The sequence below is a fragment of the Vicugna pacos genome, chromosome 8 (genome assembly GCF_048564905.1).
Source record: "Vicugna pacos chromosome 8, VicPac4, whole genome shotgun sequence".
In the NCBI taxonomy this organism is placed as follows: domain Eukaryota; kingdom Metazoa; phylum Chordata; class Mammalia; order Artiodactyla; family Camelidae; genus Vicugna; species Vicugna pacos.
Window position 1 is genome coordinate 17,394,779 of NC_132994.1, and position 18,390 is coordinate 17,413,168.

The following is an 18,390-nucleotide window of genomic DNA, read 5'->3' on the forward strand; positions in this document are numbered from 1 at the left end:
CTCAGGTGGTATAAAATGCCTTTTAAAATACTATCTTTTGCCGTTGGCTGTTACAGAACTAGAATTCTTCTGTTTTCAACTTGTGCATTTAATGTCACATTGTCATCCTTAGAGTTCTACTAGTTAACAAAATAAGTTGCTATTTGGTGGGGGAGATTTTAGGGAAACTATCAGAGATTATTGCAGCAAAGAAGGGCAGCAGGAACTGGACAGAGGGCAGCCTTAAGCCACGTGAACACATGTGACTGGTCCAGGGTAGCAGAAGATTCAGCAGGGCACCCAGCTGGGAAAAATTGCACAGGGGAAGAATCACATTGAATTTTAGAAACAGGTAACCTGACTGCGATACTGTTTATGAGGTGGTTACAAGTCACACAGCACAGTCTTCCTGTGTGCAGTGTCACCGGCTGCCTGGCTGTGTGCTCTCTAAAGGAAAAGGCCACTGACGGAGTCAGTTGTCTAAGAAGGGGGTGCTCAGGGCGGGATAGTGACAGCGTGTTTGGAATCTGGGTTTAAGGGGTAGAAGGAGTGTCTTTCGATGCAAGAATCTGACTGAAATTGGGCAAATTTAGTAACGTAGCAGATGAGGTCTTGAAGCAAGTTTTGATAAGTAAACTATTGATAAGCAGCAAGTGACCTCTGCCCAGGGAAGTAATCTTTTCTCATAGAAGAGCTATTTGCCCAGAGGAGAAAGCAGGTCAGTAGATAAGTTAGTTTTCAAGAATTTCCTGATGTAAACAGTGAAATTATTTATTGTTATATAGCCTTACCTTCTGTAGGATTACCCACCTATCCCAGGCACCAAGAGGGTTCTTGAGATTTAAAATGGTTCAGGACTTCCCATTTTAAAGCAGGGACAACAAATGAGTTAACTGTGATTTTAAAAACAAAGCTTTGTAATTTTGAGTGCTGACTTAATGAAAGTAATTTTTCCTTTAAGATATTGTGATATTTCCCAGTTTTATTGCCATGACACAAAAGCATCACACTTATAGATAACTTGAAAAAAGTTAAACTCCCTCTTTTCCTGGCCTAAAGGAAACCAATCTGTTAAATAAACCATTTAACAGAAAGTGTAGTAGGCTGAATAACACTACTCTCTCCCCACACCACCTGGAGACATTTGGTTCCTGATCCCTAGAGCCTGGGAATGTGTTACATTTGATGGCAAGAGTGACTTGAGAGATGTGATAAAGTGACGGATTTTGAGATGGGGAGATTATCCTTTATCTGGGTGAGCCTCATATAATCGCAAAGGCCCTTATAAGAGGGTGACAGATGATCAGAGGAAGAAATGATGTCACCGTGAGTGGGAGAAAGGCAACATTGATGGGAGCCCATGGACCAAGGAATGTGAGCAGCCTCTGGAAGCTGGAGAAGGCAAGGAAACAGATTCTCCCCTGAAGCCTCCAGAAGGAACCAGTGCTGCATACACCTAAATTTTAGCCCGGTAAGACTCATTTTGGACTTCTGACCTCTAGAACTCCAAGAGAATGAACTTGTATTGTTTTAAATCACTATGTGGTCATTTGTTAAAGCAGCAATAGGAAACTAATACAGCATGTGTCTGGGAAATGAACAGCTGTACCATGCTCCCTTTTGTTATTTCTGGTTGCTTTTATGAGCAAAGCTTGTCTTGCCTAGCAACAGTTGCTAAGTAAGTTAACAGTGTAATCTAGAGTCTTGGAGGGAGCACCTGCTCAGATCTTCCCAAACCCAGTGCCCACACCTCATATGGCAGAGGCTTTCGGTACCGCTCTCTGATGTTAGGCACGTAACCATTCCCTCATCATGGAGAATCACTTCATCCTTGTAAGCCTCTAGCATTGTCCTAAAACCTTGAACCTCTTCCAGCTTTCTTAAACTTCTAGCTTTTCTTCAAACTCCTTTTTCTGTTCTTAAGAGTGTTTTAACTGTACATAGTAAAAGATACTTCAAATCTAATTATGATCAGAACTCCGAATTACACAAGCTTTGTTTGCTGTGCTGTTTGTAATAAAATAATTCCACCAGCCCCTTTTGGGGAAACCTTCAAACGGATCCATGAATATAAGCCATTTAAGACACGCTTTTACACTCACAAAGATATACTGGGTAAGTGACTTTGCTGTTTCCCTTTGTTCTAAATTTTCATAGCTTTGTATGTCTTTCTTCCTGTTAGATAGACTTTTATTGTCTCTCCTGATTAAAGCTGCCTGTCCTGCAGGGGTGCCTGTTTGACAAGAGAAGGATATGGGTTGAAATCTGGCTTTTCTTACCAGTTATGTGCCCTGGACAGGATACTTAGCCTCTTTGCATATGAGTTTCCTTATATGTAAATAAGGACGTTAATACTTATCTTGCAGCTATGTTATGAGGCTTTAATGAAGTATTTGTCCCTAGTCTAAAGCCTGGCACATAATAGTAACTGGGAGTTGTTTTTGCCCTTGCCCATACACATGGGAGAGGAAGTATCTCTAAGTAACACCTTAATAAATGGTTGAAAGAAACTATAGTCTTTATTAGTAGCTGGTGACATGAAAGTAGATAGCTACAGATGACATGAGACTAGGTACTATTAGTACACTTCTAATAAGCAGATCAAGTTGTGATTACACATTTCCTTCTCTCCTCATTCCTGTCAGATATTTTCAGTCTGACTTTAAGCCTTAGAAGTGCTTTCTAAGGACTTCCAAAATGCTTCTCTGATCCTTTCTTCCTCTGCTGTGTTAAGTGAGTGGTGATTAAATTTCACTTCTGATCTTTGAAAACATAAGCTAGAGAGTAGAGAACTTTAGTTTTGGAAAAACTAAAATGCAGAGGAGATCAAATTGGGATCATCCCTTAAAAATACCAGTACCAAAGCTGATTACTGATTTTTAACTTTTAACAGATGCTCAGTATGACTTATTCATTATAACCTCTAAATGAACTTTTTACACCCAGAACAACGGATCTCAGTTTTTAGATATACTTCTGTCGATTGATTCCTTATGCCTTCTAGGATATCTGAATCCAAACATTAAGTGGGTAAATTAAAGCATATTGTATAAATGCTAACGAGTTTTGCGTAGGGCAATAGTTCTCAACCCAGCAGTGTCCTACAGAGCTTTTAAATCCACAGTCTCATTGGCTGTAATACTAATCTAATGCAGACCCACTAAATTAGAATGTTCACAATCAGGCCTTAGCACATGTGTGTGTGTTTTAATTTTTAAATATTTTAAAACATATTTTAATAGATTTTTATTTGGAAATAGATGAAGGCTGACAAGTTTTAAAAATAGAACAGAGTTCCCAGGTACCCCTCATCCAGCTTCTCTCATTGACATCTTACATGACGCTGGTACATTGTCAAAACCAGGAGACTGGGTTTGGAACAATACTATTATATTAATTCAGGTGCAGACCTTACATGCACTTTTTCTCCTTGGTGTATAGTTTTATGAAATGTATCACACATGTGGATTCATGTAACTGTCACCCACAACCAGAACATAGAAATGTTTCTTCACTATAAAGAAGTTGCCTCATGTTACCTCTTAACGCCCCATAACTCGAAACTCTGCTCGGTTCTCCATCACTGTAACTGTAGCCCTTTGAGAATGTCACAGAAATAGAATCCAACAGATGTAACGCTTTGAAACTGTCTTTTTTCACTCAGCATACTACCCTTGAGATCCATCTGTGTTGTTCTTTGTGTGCATAGTTTGTTCCTTTTTCAGCATGTGCATTTTTAGAAAGCTGTGCAGGGATCCTGCTGTACAATCAGGGTTGAGCACAACTAGTATAAAGTAGTGGGACTTCAGTATAAAAAAAAGGTAATAGCAGCCTACACTTGTATCACGTTTTTACGAAACTCAACACGTTAATGGTCCCTGCTTTGTCACATTTCTTCCCAGATCTTTCATAATTATGCCCACACAACTCAGCCTGTGCAATACGTGTCCACCCCTCTCATGGTATTCACTGCCTTATGTTTTTAGACTCATTGATAATCTAGTAGCAAAGACTCTCAATCAGTGGCACCAAACGTGGACTTTCAGTTGCAGGTGATAAGAACACCACTCAGACTAGACTGTATAAAAGGGAATTTCTCGATCCTTTTAACAGAGAAACCCCAGGGGGACCTGGCATCAGGGCTGTAAATCTGTCCACACCCGCTCTCTTAGTGAGCTGGCTTAATCCTTTACTACTGCGGCCAGGCTTGCTCCAGCAGCTGAGAAAGGAGTAGAAGTAGCTTCCAACAGCTCTCATCACCTAACACCTCCAGCTTAGAGACCTTAGAGGAAAAAGAGCCATGTTCTCCTTATAGCCATCTCTAAAATCCTCCAGCATGTGCCCAATCCTGGGTCATTTAATGGGGCCCGGAGGATGGGGATAATGTGCTGGACGAAGCAGGTTGGCTGTTGCAATTGGCAGTCCCAGAGCAGGTGAGAGAGAGTTCTTGAGGAAGATGGGTCCTGTTCCCAGAGGGGCAGAAAAAGTATTGGTCAGACAAACATGTATGTCCCCAGTGTCTTATCTGTGTTTATTACCAAGTGAGGCACCACAAGAGATGTACTACAGTTTGAGATGTGATTTGTAATTTTAATTTTACGAAGTTGGTCATCAAGGCCTAATCACACAGACAGTTAATAATTCAGTGCATCTAAGATGTGAGCAATGAATGGAGCAAAGACTAATTACTGTCATAATTTGAATTGGAGATAAAGATTACGGTGTGTGTGATTTCAGCACTCAGAGGGCTCGCATCCCCACGCAGGTCGTGAGCCGCCTCTCACAATCCACTCCGGCAGGAGAAGTTGGAGAAAGGCCTGGGCCCAGCTTAGTGAGCTCAGTCCAGCTCTGTCCCCAGCTCTTTGATAGCGTGTGGTCCTTGAACCTCCTCAGGCTTTTATTTTCTTGCCTGGGTGGAGAGGGTAATATGAGGATATTATTAGTTGGAAATTAAATGAGATCATTGATAAAGAAGTGCTGAACTCTTGCCCCTTAATTCATTCCACAACTGAAGCAGCTAACTCCGTGAAGACCTACACACTGAAGAGACACACAGCCTATTAAAGAAAGCATTCAGCTGCTGCCTTCCTGGTGGTGGTTAACACCAACGCCAAGAGCGGAGCAGGGAGAGAGGAGCTGGACTCACCACTCTGTGGGTACAGTATGTACTCCTTTCTGCCACTTTACTCCCCCAGCCGCCTCCATGTGGACCGGAGGTGATGAATCTGGGCCTAACAGTGCCATGAGTTCCTTCCTAACCATTAGGGAAAAGCCTACCCCTCTGCCTGAATCTTTGAAGATTGACATCTCCTAAAAGGGTATATCTCAGATGACTCCAATAAAAAAAAACTCAGTAACTGAAAAGGAAAGCCAAGAAACAGTCTGTGGATATTTATCATTTGTTTTCTTCAAATACACAGATATCGGGACAGATATCCTGAGTAAGGAAGAGCAGTTTCAGGAGGCTATGCTCAAAGAACGTATTGCAAAAGCAGAAGCTGAAATATGGGCTCAGGTAAAAGAGGTTGAAAGTCGACCTAAATGCATCTTTCCAATTCTTTGACTTTTCAGAGTTGTCAGAAATGGTCAAGTCAGGCAGAACTGACTTTGAATGCCGGCTCTCTGTGGGACCCTGGGAAAGTTCTTCAATTCCGTTGTCTTGGCTTCTTCAGATGTAAAACAGAAACAGTAATACTCACGCTATGAAATTGTTGAGAGGGTTTGATGGAATAACGTGCCACAGAGAGCAGGTGCTTAAGATGAAGCAGGCATTGTCAGGAGCTTCTGTTTCTTTTTCTTTTCTTTCTTTCCTTTTTTTTTTTTTTTGGTTTGTTTATTTGTTTTGAGGGAGGATGTAATTAGGTTTATCTATCTATTTCAATGGAGGCACTGGGGATTGAACCCAGGACTTTGTGCATGCTAGTTATGCACTCTGCCACTGAGCTATACCCTCCTCGCTATGAGCTTCCTTCTAAATTGCCCCTATATGTGGATGACTCCTGTGCCTTTATTCTCATTGGATTAAAACTTTTCTAAAAAGATACTCTTGTTAATTGTTTATTATTGCTTCATATTTAACATGTAGACCATCCATTTGTGCAGTGTGTAGTACCCTTAACTGCATGTTGTCCCCAAATGCTGCATCATAGCTGACTCCTTTTCACCCTCTCTGCCTGCTCCCCTTTACTCCAAAGTCCTTTACACCTGGTCCACATGACTACTGAGGGCCATAAGGCAATTCGAGTGTGTTGGGGCTCACGGTCAGATCCCAGACACTGAAGAGAAGCAGAATCTTCATCCTCCAACCCCTATTTCGTCCAGCCGGAGGGAGAACACCATACATGACTTCCTAAAGAGAATCAGCATCCCCTGAGAGCAGGACAAGCCACAGCGCTTAAACATTATTTCTTGGTCTCTCTATAAAACAGACACCATAGCAAAGAGTGTTGGAATTATCTGGTATTAGTCCCAGCAAGAGCTTGGTATGAAAGTACTTTGAAGGTACAAAATGCTCCAAGGCAAAGGGTAATACATATAAAATCTTAGTAGTCATTTCTCCTTATCAATAATGATAAAATGGAAATTGATTGTGAACTGTTACTTATGTACCCTAATACAATGGGATGCTTTTGTGAATAATCTGCCACTTAAGTATATCGAATGCTTTCTCTTCAAATAAGATAATGAAACGTCTTTCTGAAGACATGGTACAGGGGATCTGGAATGGTACTAAGCCTCCCTTCGCAGCAATTTCTAGCTTTGGCATTTTTCCACTTCTCTGTATTTTCCAGATTTTCTGCAATTAGCATACGTTACTTTGATAGTCAATCAAGCAAGAAATAAAGTGCCAAAGAAAAAGACAACCCAGCAGCCTACAGTAAAGCTCTCATTAGCAATTCCTGAAACATTGATATTAGCCAAGGCTTGGGCTGAGTTACAGCATCTCTGGCCGAGTTAGCCAGTTTGCAAAGGGAGGTTTGAGATGGAACGGAGCCAGTAATCAGGGGCTCCACAGCGGTTGTTCATTTTCATTAAACATAAAAAACTTGACATATTAATAAATAAATGGACTCCTCTTTCTTTCCAAGGCTGATGAACGCCAAAGACAAGCAGTGAAGAAAGCCCTCAAAGAAGCAAAGGACATGTACAAAAAGAGAATTCAGGTCCTGGAAGAAGAACATCAAAAAGATTTACAGGTTTTTATAGTGGCTGTTCGTTGTCTTTTTAGACGTGCTTATGATAGTAGAAAGCTCTGGCAGGGGAATGGGAGAAGAAGACAGTCATACTTAAAATCTAGGTGGGTATTTTATGGAGGTAGGTTGGGAGGTCTGTGATTTTCTCGGAAGAGATGCTGGGCTCCATGGTGGCAGTGATGCATGGATGCAGGAGAATCCCTTTGACATGATGAACCCAAATCTTTATGAGGTTCCAAGGCATGAAGGAGCCACCTGTACCTGGCGGACCCCACATCTCCTGCCACTGACTCTTCCCTCTTCTCACCACCCTTCTGGGTCCTCGAACCTGTCCGCACCATACTCTTTCCTGCCTCGGGGGCTTTGCCGGAATGTTCTTCCTGCATGTTATCAGACATCAAACATCTCTGGTCAAGGGAAGCCTTACCCAACAGCCCTGCCCCCATGCCCTGTTCTTGTCACCTCATCCTCTTTCCTGCAGTCACCACCCATCACTGGGATCAGTAAACAGACTGGAGGATGACTCATTATGTCTGATGGCCACACGCCTGCAGCCTCCAAAAGACATGTCTGTCTGGCTACAAGGCACCCTTGTCCCAGTGCCAGTACGGTGCCTTGAGTTCGTAACTGCAAAAGCGGAGGCTGAACAGAGGAAGCAGGCTCCTCTCTCCCTTCTCCTGGGCTCTCTGATTGTATCCTTTTTCTTAAATTTCCTAAACAGTGCCGAGAGGGACCCCCGAGCTGTTTCTCAAGTATTTCCTGCAGGACCAGAGGTCATCAAATGAGGGGAACACTTTCTAACCTGTAACCTGTTTAAGTACATGGCTCTAGGTAATTAGCAAAATTAGGCCAGGCAGAGGCCCAGGCCTTTAAACAGCTGAGTTCAAAATCTCCTCAAAGAAAAAGATGCAGAACTCTTCACGTGTGGGCCTTGGGAGGGACAGGACAAGACACAGTGCCGGCGTGATGATTCATGGGCAGAAGCTGGAGGGAAAGTGGCAGACGTCTGACCCCAGGTTTGGCCTCATTTAATAAGAACATAACTAACAAACAGTTCAGGGACTACAGGCCCATCTGTCCCTTGTTTCAGCCATGAGCACCTGCCATTTCTCAGATCTGTACTAGATGAGATTAAAGGGACTGTCCTTGTCCTTGGAAAACTTGCTGGCAGGAAAGGGAGTCCACCCCAGGGCTCCTACAGGATGGTGGGGCCCTCCTTGCTTGGCTCCAGTGACCATGGTCCCTGAGGGCGGCTGCGGTGGCCCACTGCCCGTCCCTGCTTTCAGTTCCAGATGTGAGAGACATTTACAGCACATTGGACAGGCCTGCCAGTCAGCTAGCAGGTACCAGAATGGCCATTCTGGTTCTTGAATAGTAAAATATTTCTCTATCAGTTCATAAATAACCACTCCCTAAGCCCCCGAACACCTTCGTTACCGTAGACCTCCCCCAACCCAGCACTTTGAAGGGTCAACCATTTCCATTGGTGTGGGGCTCTGGGACCCTGCTCAAAGCTTCAGCCAGAGGTGACACAGTTTGAATGTCACTCCTGTCATTAGGGTGTAGTGATACAAGGACAACTTAGATATGATGCCCGTTTCAAGAATGTCACATCCTAGTCTTATTTTAAGTAATTTGACTTACCTCATATAGTCTTTGGGTACAGTTGATGCACATAGTGTTAAAATAGAAGTCCTAAGAAAATTTAAAGGGGAAAAGTTAGAGGGAAAAGTCTCAGAAACTTTTTCTATGTAGTGGAGTGATTTGTCAAAGATTTGTCAAAGAGAGATGCGTAGGGTTATTTCAGCTGTAGGGTACCAGGACATAGACATGAGTAGTTCCTCAAGGGGTGTCTTGAACCTCCTATCTTAGCATCTACTTAGCTGCAGGTTCCTGGGTCCCACCTGACCTACAGAGTCAATGGCAGTGTTTGTAACCAGCAGCCCATGTGATTCTTACACCCGTTAAAATTTGAGATTATAGAGAGCAAAAAGCCAAGTTCTTCTAGACCAAATAGCATTACACTCTGATACACAGATATCACCAGGCATGGCTCTTCTGTGATGTTAAGATTTTGGGGTAAGTCTCAGGTACTTGCTGTTAAATAAAGTTACAAGGTCTCATCCAGTGGAGAGCTAGTATTTTGAAAAGGTGCTCATATTTCCTTGTTCAAATACAGTAATATAAATAGTAAATGATAAAATGGAATCTAAGGGAAAACTAGAGTAAGAGGTACAATGAAGTCAGATGTGAATCTAAAACTTAAAAATTTATGTATACCACAAGGTCCTGTGCAGTTATCATTAGTTGGGCCCTGAGCTTTCTGGCAGTCAGCACAGTAAGGAAAATGCCACGAATCACCACGTCCATAAGGTCAAAACAAATCAGGCACTCAGATGGCCCAGACCTTCCTGCATCTGAGACCTGAGGGAAGCTTCTCCTGAGGGAGACATTGTGTAGTAAATGCCTATCAAACATCCACACAGTACACAGGATGGATTTCCCGAGGCTGTCTCTCATTTCCATCTAGGGGCTGATTCACTCAAAATGCATTTCAGTTAAAGTAATTTAACTGGAAGACTTTCCATTGAAGAAGAAAACTGCCAAACAGTAGGTCGTTGAATGATTTCTGTAGCTTTAAATATGTGTTGGACATACTATGTGAGGCAGTAAAGTGATTTCGGTTTTATGGAATCATTACATAAAAGAGGGATTGGGTTTAAGTCTCTGAATCCTAGTTCAGCTGCCAGTCAGATTAAAAGGGCTGGGCTGTCATTTTTAAAATCTGTGATTCAAATAGAAATGTATTATGATAATACTTCATCTATCTAGGGCTCAACCATGTGGCAATCTCAGTTGCTGAAAATGTACTTGAAATAATCTGTAAGAAGTTAAAATACCCACTAAGAAGTTAAGTAACAGCCTCTGACTACAAGATAGGGACTCTGGCTTATTACCCATAGCAGACCCTCTCTTTTCCCCAGTCAGTGATGGTCTCCGGGAGACGGGGAGCAGGTGGGAAGCCGTGAGTCAGGAAAAGAGGGAGGAACCTCACCATACTGTCTTGTAAGATTGTATGGGGTTTCTGGAATGAAAATAAACTGATGAATCTCTGGAAAGACCCTCGCATCACAGCCAGCAATGAAGTGAGAAGCTGGTGGGCGAGAATCCTGCTTTCAGTTCCTGGATCTTTTTTTTTTTTTAATTTTGTTTTATTGCAGTTATAGTTGATTTACAATATTGTGTTAGTTTCAAGCATGTAGCAAAGTGATATATATGTATATTATATGAAATATATATGAAAAATATATATGTTCTTTTTCAGATTCTTCTCCATTATAGTTTATTACAAGCTATTGAATATAGTTCCCTATGCCATTCTTCCCCCATGTGAAATAACTTAGTTTCTTTATATTCTCCCATTATTTCTAAAATAGAGATACAAATTTACCTTTACATGAGAGTTCTGAAACTCCTGGACGGCATTAATCACTCCTCCTTTCTGGCACGTGTTTCTGTGGCAGGATTAGGTTGTTGGTCTCCTCCGCTAGTCAGTGGGTCCGAAGACAGGGATTCCAGCCTCTTCCTGCTTGTAGCGCTGGTCCGAGCACTGTGCCTGCAAGCCGAGCTGTCAGTGGGCATTTCCAAGGATGCAGGGTATTTCTTGTGAGCCTGTTTCCCTCAAGTCCTGGTTTGGCAAGTGCCACCTCTCTTTACTTGGCTGAAGCCTCCACAGGTCCTTATATCCTGGAGTGGGGGAGCCCTGTTCCTGTCACCTCTGGGAATAAGGAAGGGCCCCTCAATGTGAACGAGCTGGAATGGTCAAGAATGACAGTGGGGACTGGCAGGCAGGCTCCTGTGACTGCAGTCCTGTGCTGCCCGAGCCTCAGGCCCCCTCCTACCCAGGAGACTCTCATGAGGCATAGCCATTATTTTGGCCATCTTCCAGGACTGACTTCCTAAAGCAGCACCATTTTATGTATTTCCAATCACAGATAAAGATAATAGGACACTCAAGAATATTTGGGCAATCAAGAAAAAAATACCTGTAACCTAATTCCTTTTCTTCTTGCACATTCCTTTCCAGTAGTATCTGTACACATACTTAGGCTAGATTGTCTCTGGCTTACCTAGCATCGTCATAAATGAAACCTTTCCATACAGTGTACACTCTTCTTCTTTTTCTTTTCAATAGTCATATAGTATTCCATGTTACAGATTTCCATTCCAATTTTTTTTCACATTTTCTCTGTATTCCTTCACTTTTAAAAAATTAATTTTTATTGAATGCAGGGTTCTTTAAATTCTATAGTGCTTTACTATTTTCAAAAGTTTCACACACATGATTTCATATGATCCCATAACTCTTTCTTCCACCCATCTTGTCCCTTTCCCTCCCCTCTCCCCACCAGGAACCCTTCAGGTTTGATCTCTAGATCTGTGAGTCTGCTGTTTTTGCACACTCTTTTTTCAAATCATCAGGCTTAACCAGTGTACCTTCCATCGGGTAGGTTAATTATGACTTGAGTAACCTTTTAGTGTGCTTTTTCAAACCCTCAGAGCTGTAACATCTAAACCTAGTTTGCCTGTTGCTATAGAAAATGGCAGCTAAGACCAAGATCGAGTTGCATCAGAACATGGAGGACGAGCTGCAGCGGGAACACTTGGCTGCCGAGCAGCGCATGGTGCACAGGATCCAGCGGATCATGATGGAATGCCACTGTGAGAAGGTCCAGGCCGTGCAGGAGGCCCGGGCGGAGGAGAGGCGGGCGGCCCAGGAGGAGATCCAGGCCCAGAGAAGGTACTCGAGGCAGCATGTCTGCAAAGCAGCATCTCTCTCTGTCCAGGTCCCCCTGGGGAAAGGCGTAAGATCGAGGCACATAGGTGGATATTTCTCAGTTTTTGTGTTTCTGCATTTTTATTATGGCATATATTAAACATAGAAAGCCATATGCAATATGTTGTAGAATGTGTGTATGTGTGTGTGTTTAAAAAAAATAATAGCACTAATACTCAAGGATTTCCCAGCCCTCTGAAAGGACAGCAAATTGCTAACACTTCTGATATGCTATGTGTTCATCCTCAATCACAGTTCTTTCCTCTCTCCTCTCCCAAGTAATAACTGTTGTCCTCAAAATTGTGTTTTACTCTGTCTCCAGCTTTAGGTGAGGAGAGGAATCAAGAAATATTTTTCCACAGACACATAAAAGTTAATCTCCACATGCTGTAGCCCATATCGTACACTATTGTGGGTGTGTTATTTGGGTCTTTTTCTTATTACACAGTCATAATGCTCTGAATGAAGTTGACATATGGAAACATATACAGTACAAATTGCTAAGTCACTGCTTCCTACCCACTCCCTGCATCCGGAAGACAATCACTTTATTTTTATTATTCTGTTTTTAATGGAGGTACTCAGGATTGAACCCAGGACCTCGTGCATGCTAAGTACACGCTGTACCACTGAGCTATACCCTCCCCCACCAATCACTTTAAATAATGGGGTCTATATCCTTCTATGCCCTGTTGATGTGTTTACAGCCTTATATATGTGCATAATCATAAATAATTTTTACATAAATTGGATCATATTTATATGTGTGTGTGTGAAAAATACCAACCATTTTATATGTGTAATGAACATTTGATGGAATTGGCTAGTTTTAACAGGACGGCAGTCAGGACCCTAGTGATTATCAGGACCAGGAGAAAACCTCAGCTGCCAGTTATGAAGTGAGTGACCTGCCCAAGCTCAGGGAGCTGCTGCAGCAGAGCCCAGACTGAAACCTCTGTGTTGAGCGTCCTGGCCTAGGTCTTGTCTCTTGCTTTGCTGCCTGAGTTAACAAGCAAATCTATTGGTATATAGTTAATGGATAAACTCATCCTCGTCAGAGCTGTTTAGAACAGGGCCAAAGGTAAAAGCCTGTAGGAGGTGCGGGTAGATCGGAATGGGGCCATTTCGGTGGTACCTCTGTTCTTGCACAGGCTGTCAGTCATTGTCGAGGTCAAGGAGAAGGTTCAAGAAGGCAGTAACTCCCTAGTGAGTTGTGGTCCAAAGCAGTGGAAGGTGGGACTCCCTCTCCCTCTGCTCCCTACCCTTTGTCTGCAGGAGCATTGTTTGTTTTGAAGGAACCTCCGGGCCCACACACACCTGCAGCCTCCTGCCCCCTCCTTCGCCCTTTTGCTTTTTTCCCCCTTGGGCCCTTCCCTCCATGAGGTTCCAGTTGGAAGATTTTCGGTGGCCACCTTTCACTGAACTGGTTGACTTAAGATTAGGGGGATGCCATGCTTGTTGTTTGAGTTTATCCAACTAGAATGTCCATTTTGTTCATTGTTGTGTCCCAAGTGCCTGGAAGAGAGCCTGGCCCATGGTAGGCGATCTTTAAATATTTATCAAAGGTTCAGATTTGTTCCAGTCAGCTGAAACCACGCTGCAGCACACCAGATCTCATTTCTAGACCTTGCTAGATTTGAGTACTCTTTAGAGCCTTTGCAGAAACTAATATTTGGAGAAGGGCCACTGTTTAGAATTCCACTGTAGATCTCTTATTCGGCTATGAACTTGCACTCAAGACTTAAGAATTCAGAACACTGACATATCTATGACACATTTGTTAAATGCTCAGAAAACTTTTTTTGTAGATTGAGGTGATTAAATTCTAAACAGGTTATCTAGGAGACCTTGTACTCTTAAAGTTAAAAAAGAAATGAATTCTTTGCCTGGAAAGGTTCTAAGTGTTTTCTAGCCCAAGGCAGAGGCGTAAGTGGAGTGGCTGCTCAGGAGTTGGTGGTCGTGGCTGTAATTCCTGATGACAGTGACCCTGTATTCAACACCAGCACATGCAAGGCCCTTTGTGTGCTTCCCATTGAATCCTCACATTGCTTCCTAGGGGATTCAGTCATCCTCAATAGCTTCAGATGAATACTTTGAGTCTTAGAGAGAGACTAAGCAACCTGCCCCAAATTCATGGGGAGAGGAGGTCACAGACCATGTGACCTTGGTCTGTATGATGCCAAAGCTGTGACCTTCCATTATGCTACCCAGTACCCTCTGTGGATGTGGTCCTGAGCTCGAGCACAGAAGAATAAGGCTCTTTTCTCAATATTATGTGAAGTAACTAAAGCAGGGCAGTCCATGTGAGCAAGGCTAGATGGGTTTGTGCAAAGAACACATGGGGGCTGGAGGAGTTCTCAGTCCTGGGAGGATCAAGCTAAGAGTGTGTGGACTGTGTGGTGAGGTGGGTGTCTTGGAGGAAGTTGGTGTTGGGTTGGATCTTAGAGAGAAGGGTGGAGGTCTCATTTGGGAAAGACTGAAAAGAGTGGGAACAGCATGAGCAAACACATGGAGGGGGAAGGTGGGAGAAGAATGAGGCAGAGCCTGGGGAAGTTGGGTGTATTAATACCCCTGAGATAAAAATCTGCCGCTGAAGGTTGGCTCCTGGGGATGCTCCCCCTGACCTGTATGATGCCTGCAGCCCCAGCTCAGGGTATCACTGATCCTCCTCCTGTGACCAGGTGCAATAGGTTCCCAGTGTCTCAGGTAGGACATCAGGATATATTTTCCTTATAAACAAAATGGTTTTAGCTGGCTAAAATAGTGCTAAGTATCCTGTAGTTTAAGTGAAAAACAGATTTGCTCACCAGGCAAACGATTGACTGTGTCCAACGTTGCTCCGAACATTTGATGTACAAGTGAATTTGGGGAACAGATCCCTTCATAATTTAGGAATCACCCCTGGAGAAATGAAGTGATGATTTTTACTGAACCAACACTGGGGCAGATAACTGGGGAAAGTTGGAAAGGACACTCCAAAAAATACCAGATCCTTTTAGCAAGAAGAGATTTTGATAGTAAGGAGTTTAAAGGGGGCTGTCATGGAGGGTGGGAGCTGGTCATTCAAGGTACACTTTGTTTGGCAGATGTACCTGAGATCAGCTCTGGTGGGGCTTCCTAGTCAGCCCCCCAGATGGGCACCTCTGTATGGGTCCAGAGAAAGCCAGGACGCCCTGGAAGGCAGCCCCCACCTGCTGGTGACAGAGCTGTGACTCTGGAGGAGTGTAGCTTCCTCTTTGGGGATTTGGGGCTGCCTCAAGGAAGCTCCTTCCAGTTCTTTCTGATCTAAGCCCTGGGGCTCTGATCAATACCTTAACAGTCTCACCAACAGCCTGAAGATTTTATAAAACATAGGACTGAATCCTAAGACTGTGTGTAGATGCACCTTGTGAACTCTGTCTATGCCTCTGTTCTCCTGTGACGCAGGCTGAGAATCGGAAAGTTGGTTCTGATTCCTCTTCTTTCTGCAGCCCCTAAATCCTAGCAGTAACAAATCCTGGCACGTGTGACTTTGTACTGTTTCTTGGATTTATTCCTTTCTCTCCCTCTTCCTATCCCTTTCTCTTTCATCATTAATTTAGACCCTAATCATTGTATGCTCAGAATATTACAAAATTGTACAAATTGATCTCTCTACTTCACCCAACCAACTCAGATTCAGATATTGTCAGAATAACAGTTCTAAAATGTTATTTTCATTGTGTTGCCCTCCTGATAAAAAATGTCTAGTGCTCTCTTACACTATAGAAGCTGGTACTGTTTTCTGTTGAAGGGCAGGCACTCTCCCACTTGCTCAGTTGTGTGACATTGAACAAGAACTAAATCCCTGAGCCTCACTGTCCTCACCTGATACATGGGAATAATAAGAGGTAATAAAAAAGAAATAGTACCAGCTTCAGTGGTGAAAACTAAATGAGATAGACTGCATGTGAATTGCTTAGCACAGTCCCTAAGACACAGTTCATGCTCAGCAAATGTTAACCCTTGTTATTAATAGTGGTTATGGCCTAGCTGGCGGGAAGGGGAATGAGGAAAAGTGGCACAGCAGCTGGGGAGGCTGACGACCGATGGTGTTTACCCGAAGGTTGGGGAGGTTTATCGGATTTGAAAGTCAAGTTCAAAGAACCAGAGGCAGTCTTGGAGGACAGGCGTGAGGGCAGGTGGTCAGTCTTGGAAAGACTATGTTAGACTAGGGGGCGGAGAAGGAAGGATTCTTATAACCATACATACTTGAATTCCACATTTGTAGGTTTTAAATTCTCAAATCTTTAGAGGCTCTGCTCAAACGAGGTTGTCAGGAGACACCCACCAGGCACGTACCCTGGGGCCACGAGCTTTCGCCAGGGACCCAGACTGCCTGGGTTGTAGTGCTCTACTCGTTCTGCCATTTTTTTCTGATTAAGTGAAGCTGAGCTAGTTACTTAACCTCTCTGAGCCTCAGTTTCCTCATCTGTAAAATAGACCTAATAATAGCACTGCCTCATAGACTTGTTTGAGGAATCATTGGGTTAGGATATGCATGGAATCTCATCAGTCTGCCTGGCGCATGGTGAGAATTTACTGTGATTGGCTGCTGTAAATTATATATGATTATATACATTATAACAGAGGTCTGTGAATGCAGTGGTTCTCAAAGGATGGCCCTAGAACCCCTCAGAGTTCCTGAGACCCTTTCAGGGGGTCCCTGAAGTCAAAGCTATTTTCTTAATAATAATATGTTATTTGCCTTTTCACTTTCATTATCTCTTGAGTATATAGTGGCATTTTCCAGGGTTTTTATGATATGTGATAGATAGCTCAACAGATGGAAACAATACAAAAATCTAGCTTTTTCCTGTTAAGCCAGACAGTAAAGAGTTTTGCCAGAAATGTAAAATGATGCCACTTTTCTCACCAAAAGTTTTTTTGATTTAGAAAATATACTTTTCAGAAAAGGTAAGTTTTTCACATTAACATTGAGTAGATTTATTGATACCTCATGTGAATTTACAAGTGTATTTTAAATGTCCGACTTTTTAATTTCTAAAACTGTTAGGGTCACTAGAAATAACCCATATAAACAAAAGATCTTTGGGCTTCTTGGTTCATTTTAAGAGTGAAAAGTGGTTCTTAGACCAAAAAGTTTGAGACTGCTGCCAGAGTATCGCTCAGGCAGAATCAAGATAAGAGTTAAACTCACCCTGTGAGTAGGGTTTCCTCCCCTCTGGCCAAAGGTAAGCAGCTGTGTTGATATATAGAAATACCTTCCCTAGGGGTTTGGAACCCTGTTTCTTCATTTTTTAAGAACTGTACATTCATACTCTTCCAACTCAGATCCCTGAAGTTAGTGTCAGACACTAGACCAGCGGCCTCACCCTAGCCCTCAGTGGGGAAGTCCATGTGCTACTTCCCTGCTCTGGAAAGCGTCTTTTTGATTGTTACCATCTAAGCCAAAAGTTTATCTCTACCAGCCTGACTCAGACTGGTGACTCATGTAAACAGCGGAGTCATTTCTCATACGTCTGTGGTGAGAGACAAAATCTTTCTGTTTTCAGCAGCTAATCCATCTAATATTAATATTCAACCCATATGGGTTTTTTGTAGAAAGGCCTTGGAGGAGCTTGTGAATACTGGTGTCACGGTTGTTAAGGATCAGAAGAGTGTGAGCCAATGGATAAAGCGGAAGGAGCATGAAATGAACGTCTACTACTGCATGGCTCAGAGGCAGGAGCACGAGGAGGTGCAGGCAATGCTTCAGGAGGCCGAGAAGACACATCAGGTCGCGCTTGGAAACGTGACGGATAAACTGGTCAGCACGCAGGGGGAGCTGCTGTCCATAGCGAAACAGCTGGGAATTATGACAAATTGGAAAGATTTCCTGGAGGAAGAGTTACAGGAAACGAGGGCAGCATTTCAAAAATACATCAATTATACATTTCCTAAGCTCTCCCCGGGGCATGCAGATTTCCTTCTGCCCGAAAGAAAGAAAACACCTTCCAGTCTTATCCCTCAGGAGAATGAAACAACTCTTGACTAGAAGTCTTCATCTGAAATTTCACTACAAAAGACATTGTTCTAAAGACTAAATAAATTCACTCAAAGACCATTTGTTGACCCCCGGGTTATATACAGGAACTGTTGAGCTGTAAACATTTTGGTGGAAAACCAAAACATTTGAAAGTACATTCCAGGCAACAATGAGTTCCAAGTCTAACTGAGGAGAGATAACAGTGGGGAGGCTGTTTGATTAGGAGGGAGGAAGGGCCCTTGGAAGAAGTTTAAGCAAACTTCCATATCTGGCTTTATTCATGTTTACATCAGACGTAGTTTAGTATTTGTTGCAGTTGAAAACGAGTACAGGGACATGATCTTAGATTGTTCCCATTGTGGAGAGGTGTGCCA

The 18,390-nt window shown here is 43.0% G+C and overlaps 1 protein-coding gene across 3 annotated transcripts; it reads left to right on the forward strand.

Annotated features, from left to right (window-relative positions):
• Positions 1-93: 93 nt before the first annotated feature.
• On the forward strand, positions 94-18,094 carry C8H6orf163 (chromosome 8 C6orf163 homolog). Of its 3 annotated transcripts, none has more exons than XM_072965579.1 (5): positions 94-1,450; positions 5,400-5,494; positions 7,068-7,175; positions 11,771-11,973; positions 17,593-18,094. In XM_072965579.1, the coding sequence occupies exons 2-5, from the start codon at positions 5,447-5,449 to the stop codon at positions 18,023-18,025; spliced, it is 792 nt and encodes a 263-aa protein (XP_072821680.1). In that variant the 5' UTR covers positions 94-1,450; positions 5,400-5,446; the 3' UTR covers positions 18,026-18,094. The 3 variants fall into 3 exon arrangements, with proteins under 3 accessions (XP_072821680.1, XP_031536099.2, XP_072821679.1); XM_031680239.2 differs by lacking the exon at positions 94-1,450 and adding an exon at positions 1,668-2,094; XM_072965578.1 differs by lacking the exon at positions 94-1,450 and adding an exon at positions 1,670-1,812.
• Positions 18,095-18,390: the final 296 nt, after the last annotated feature.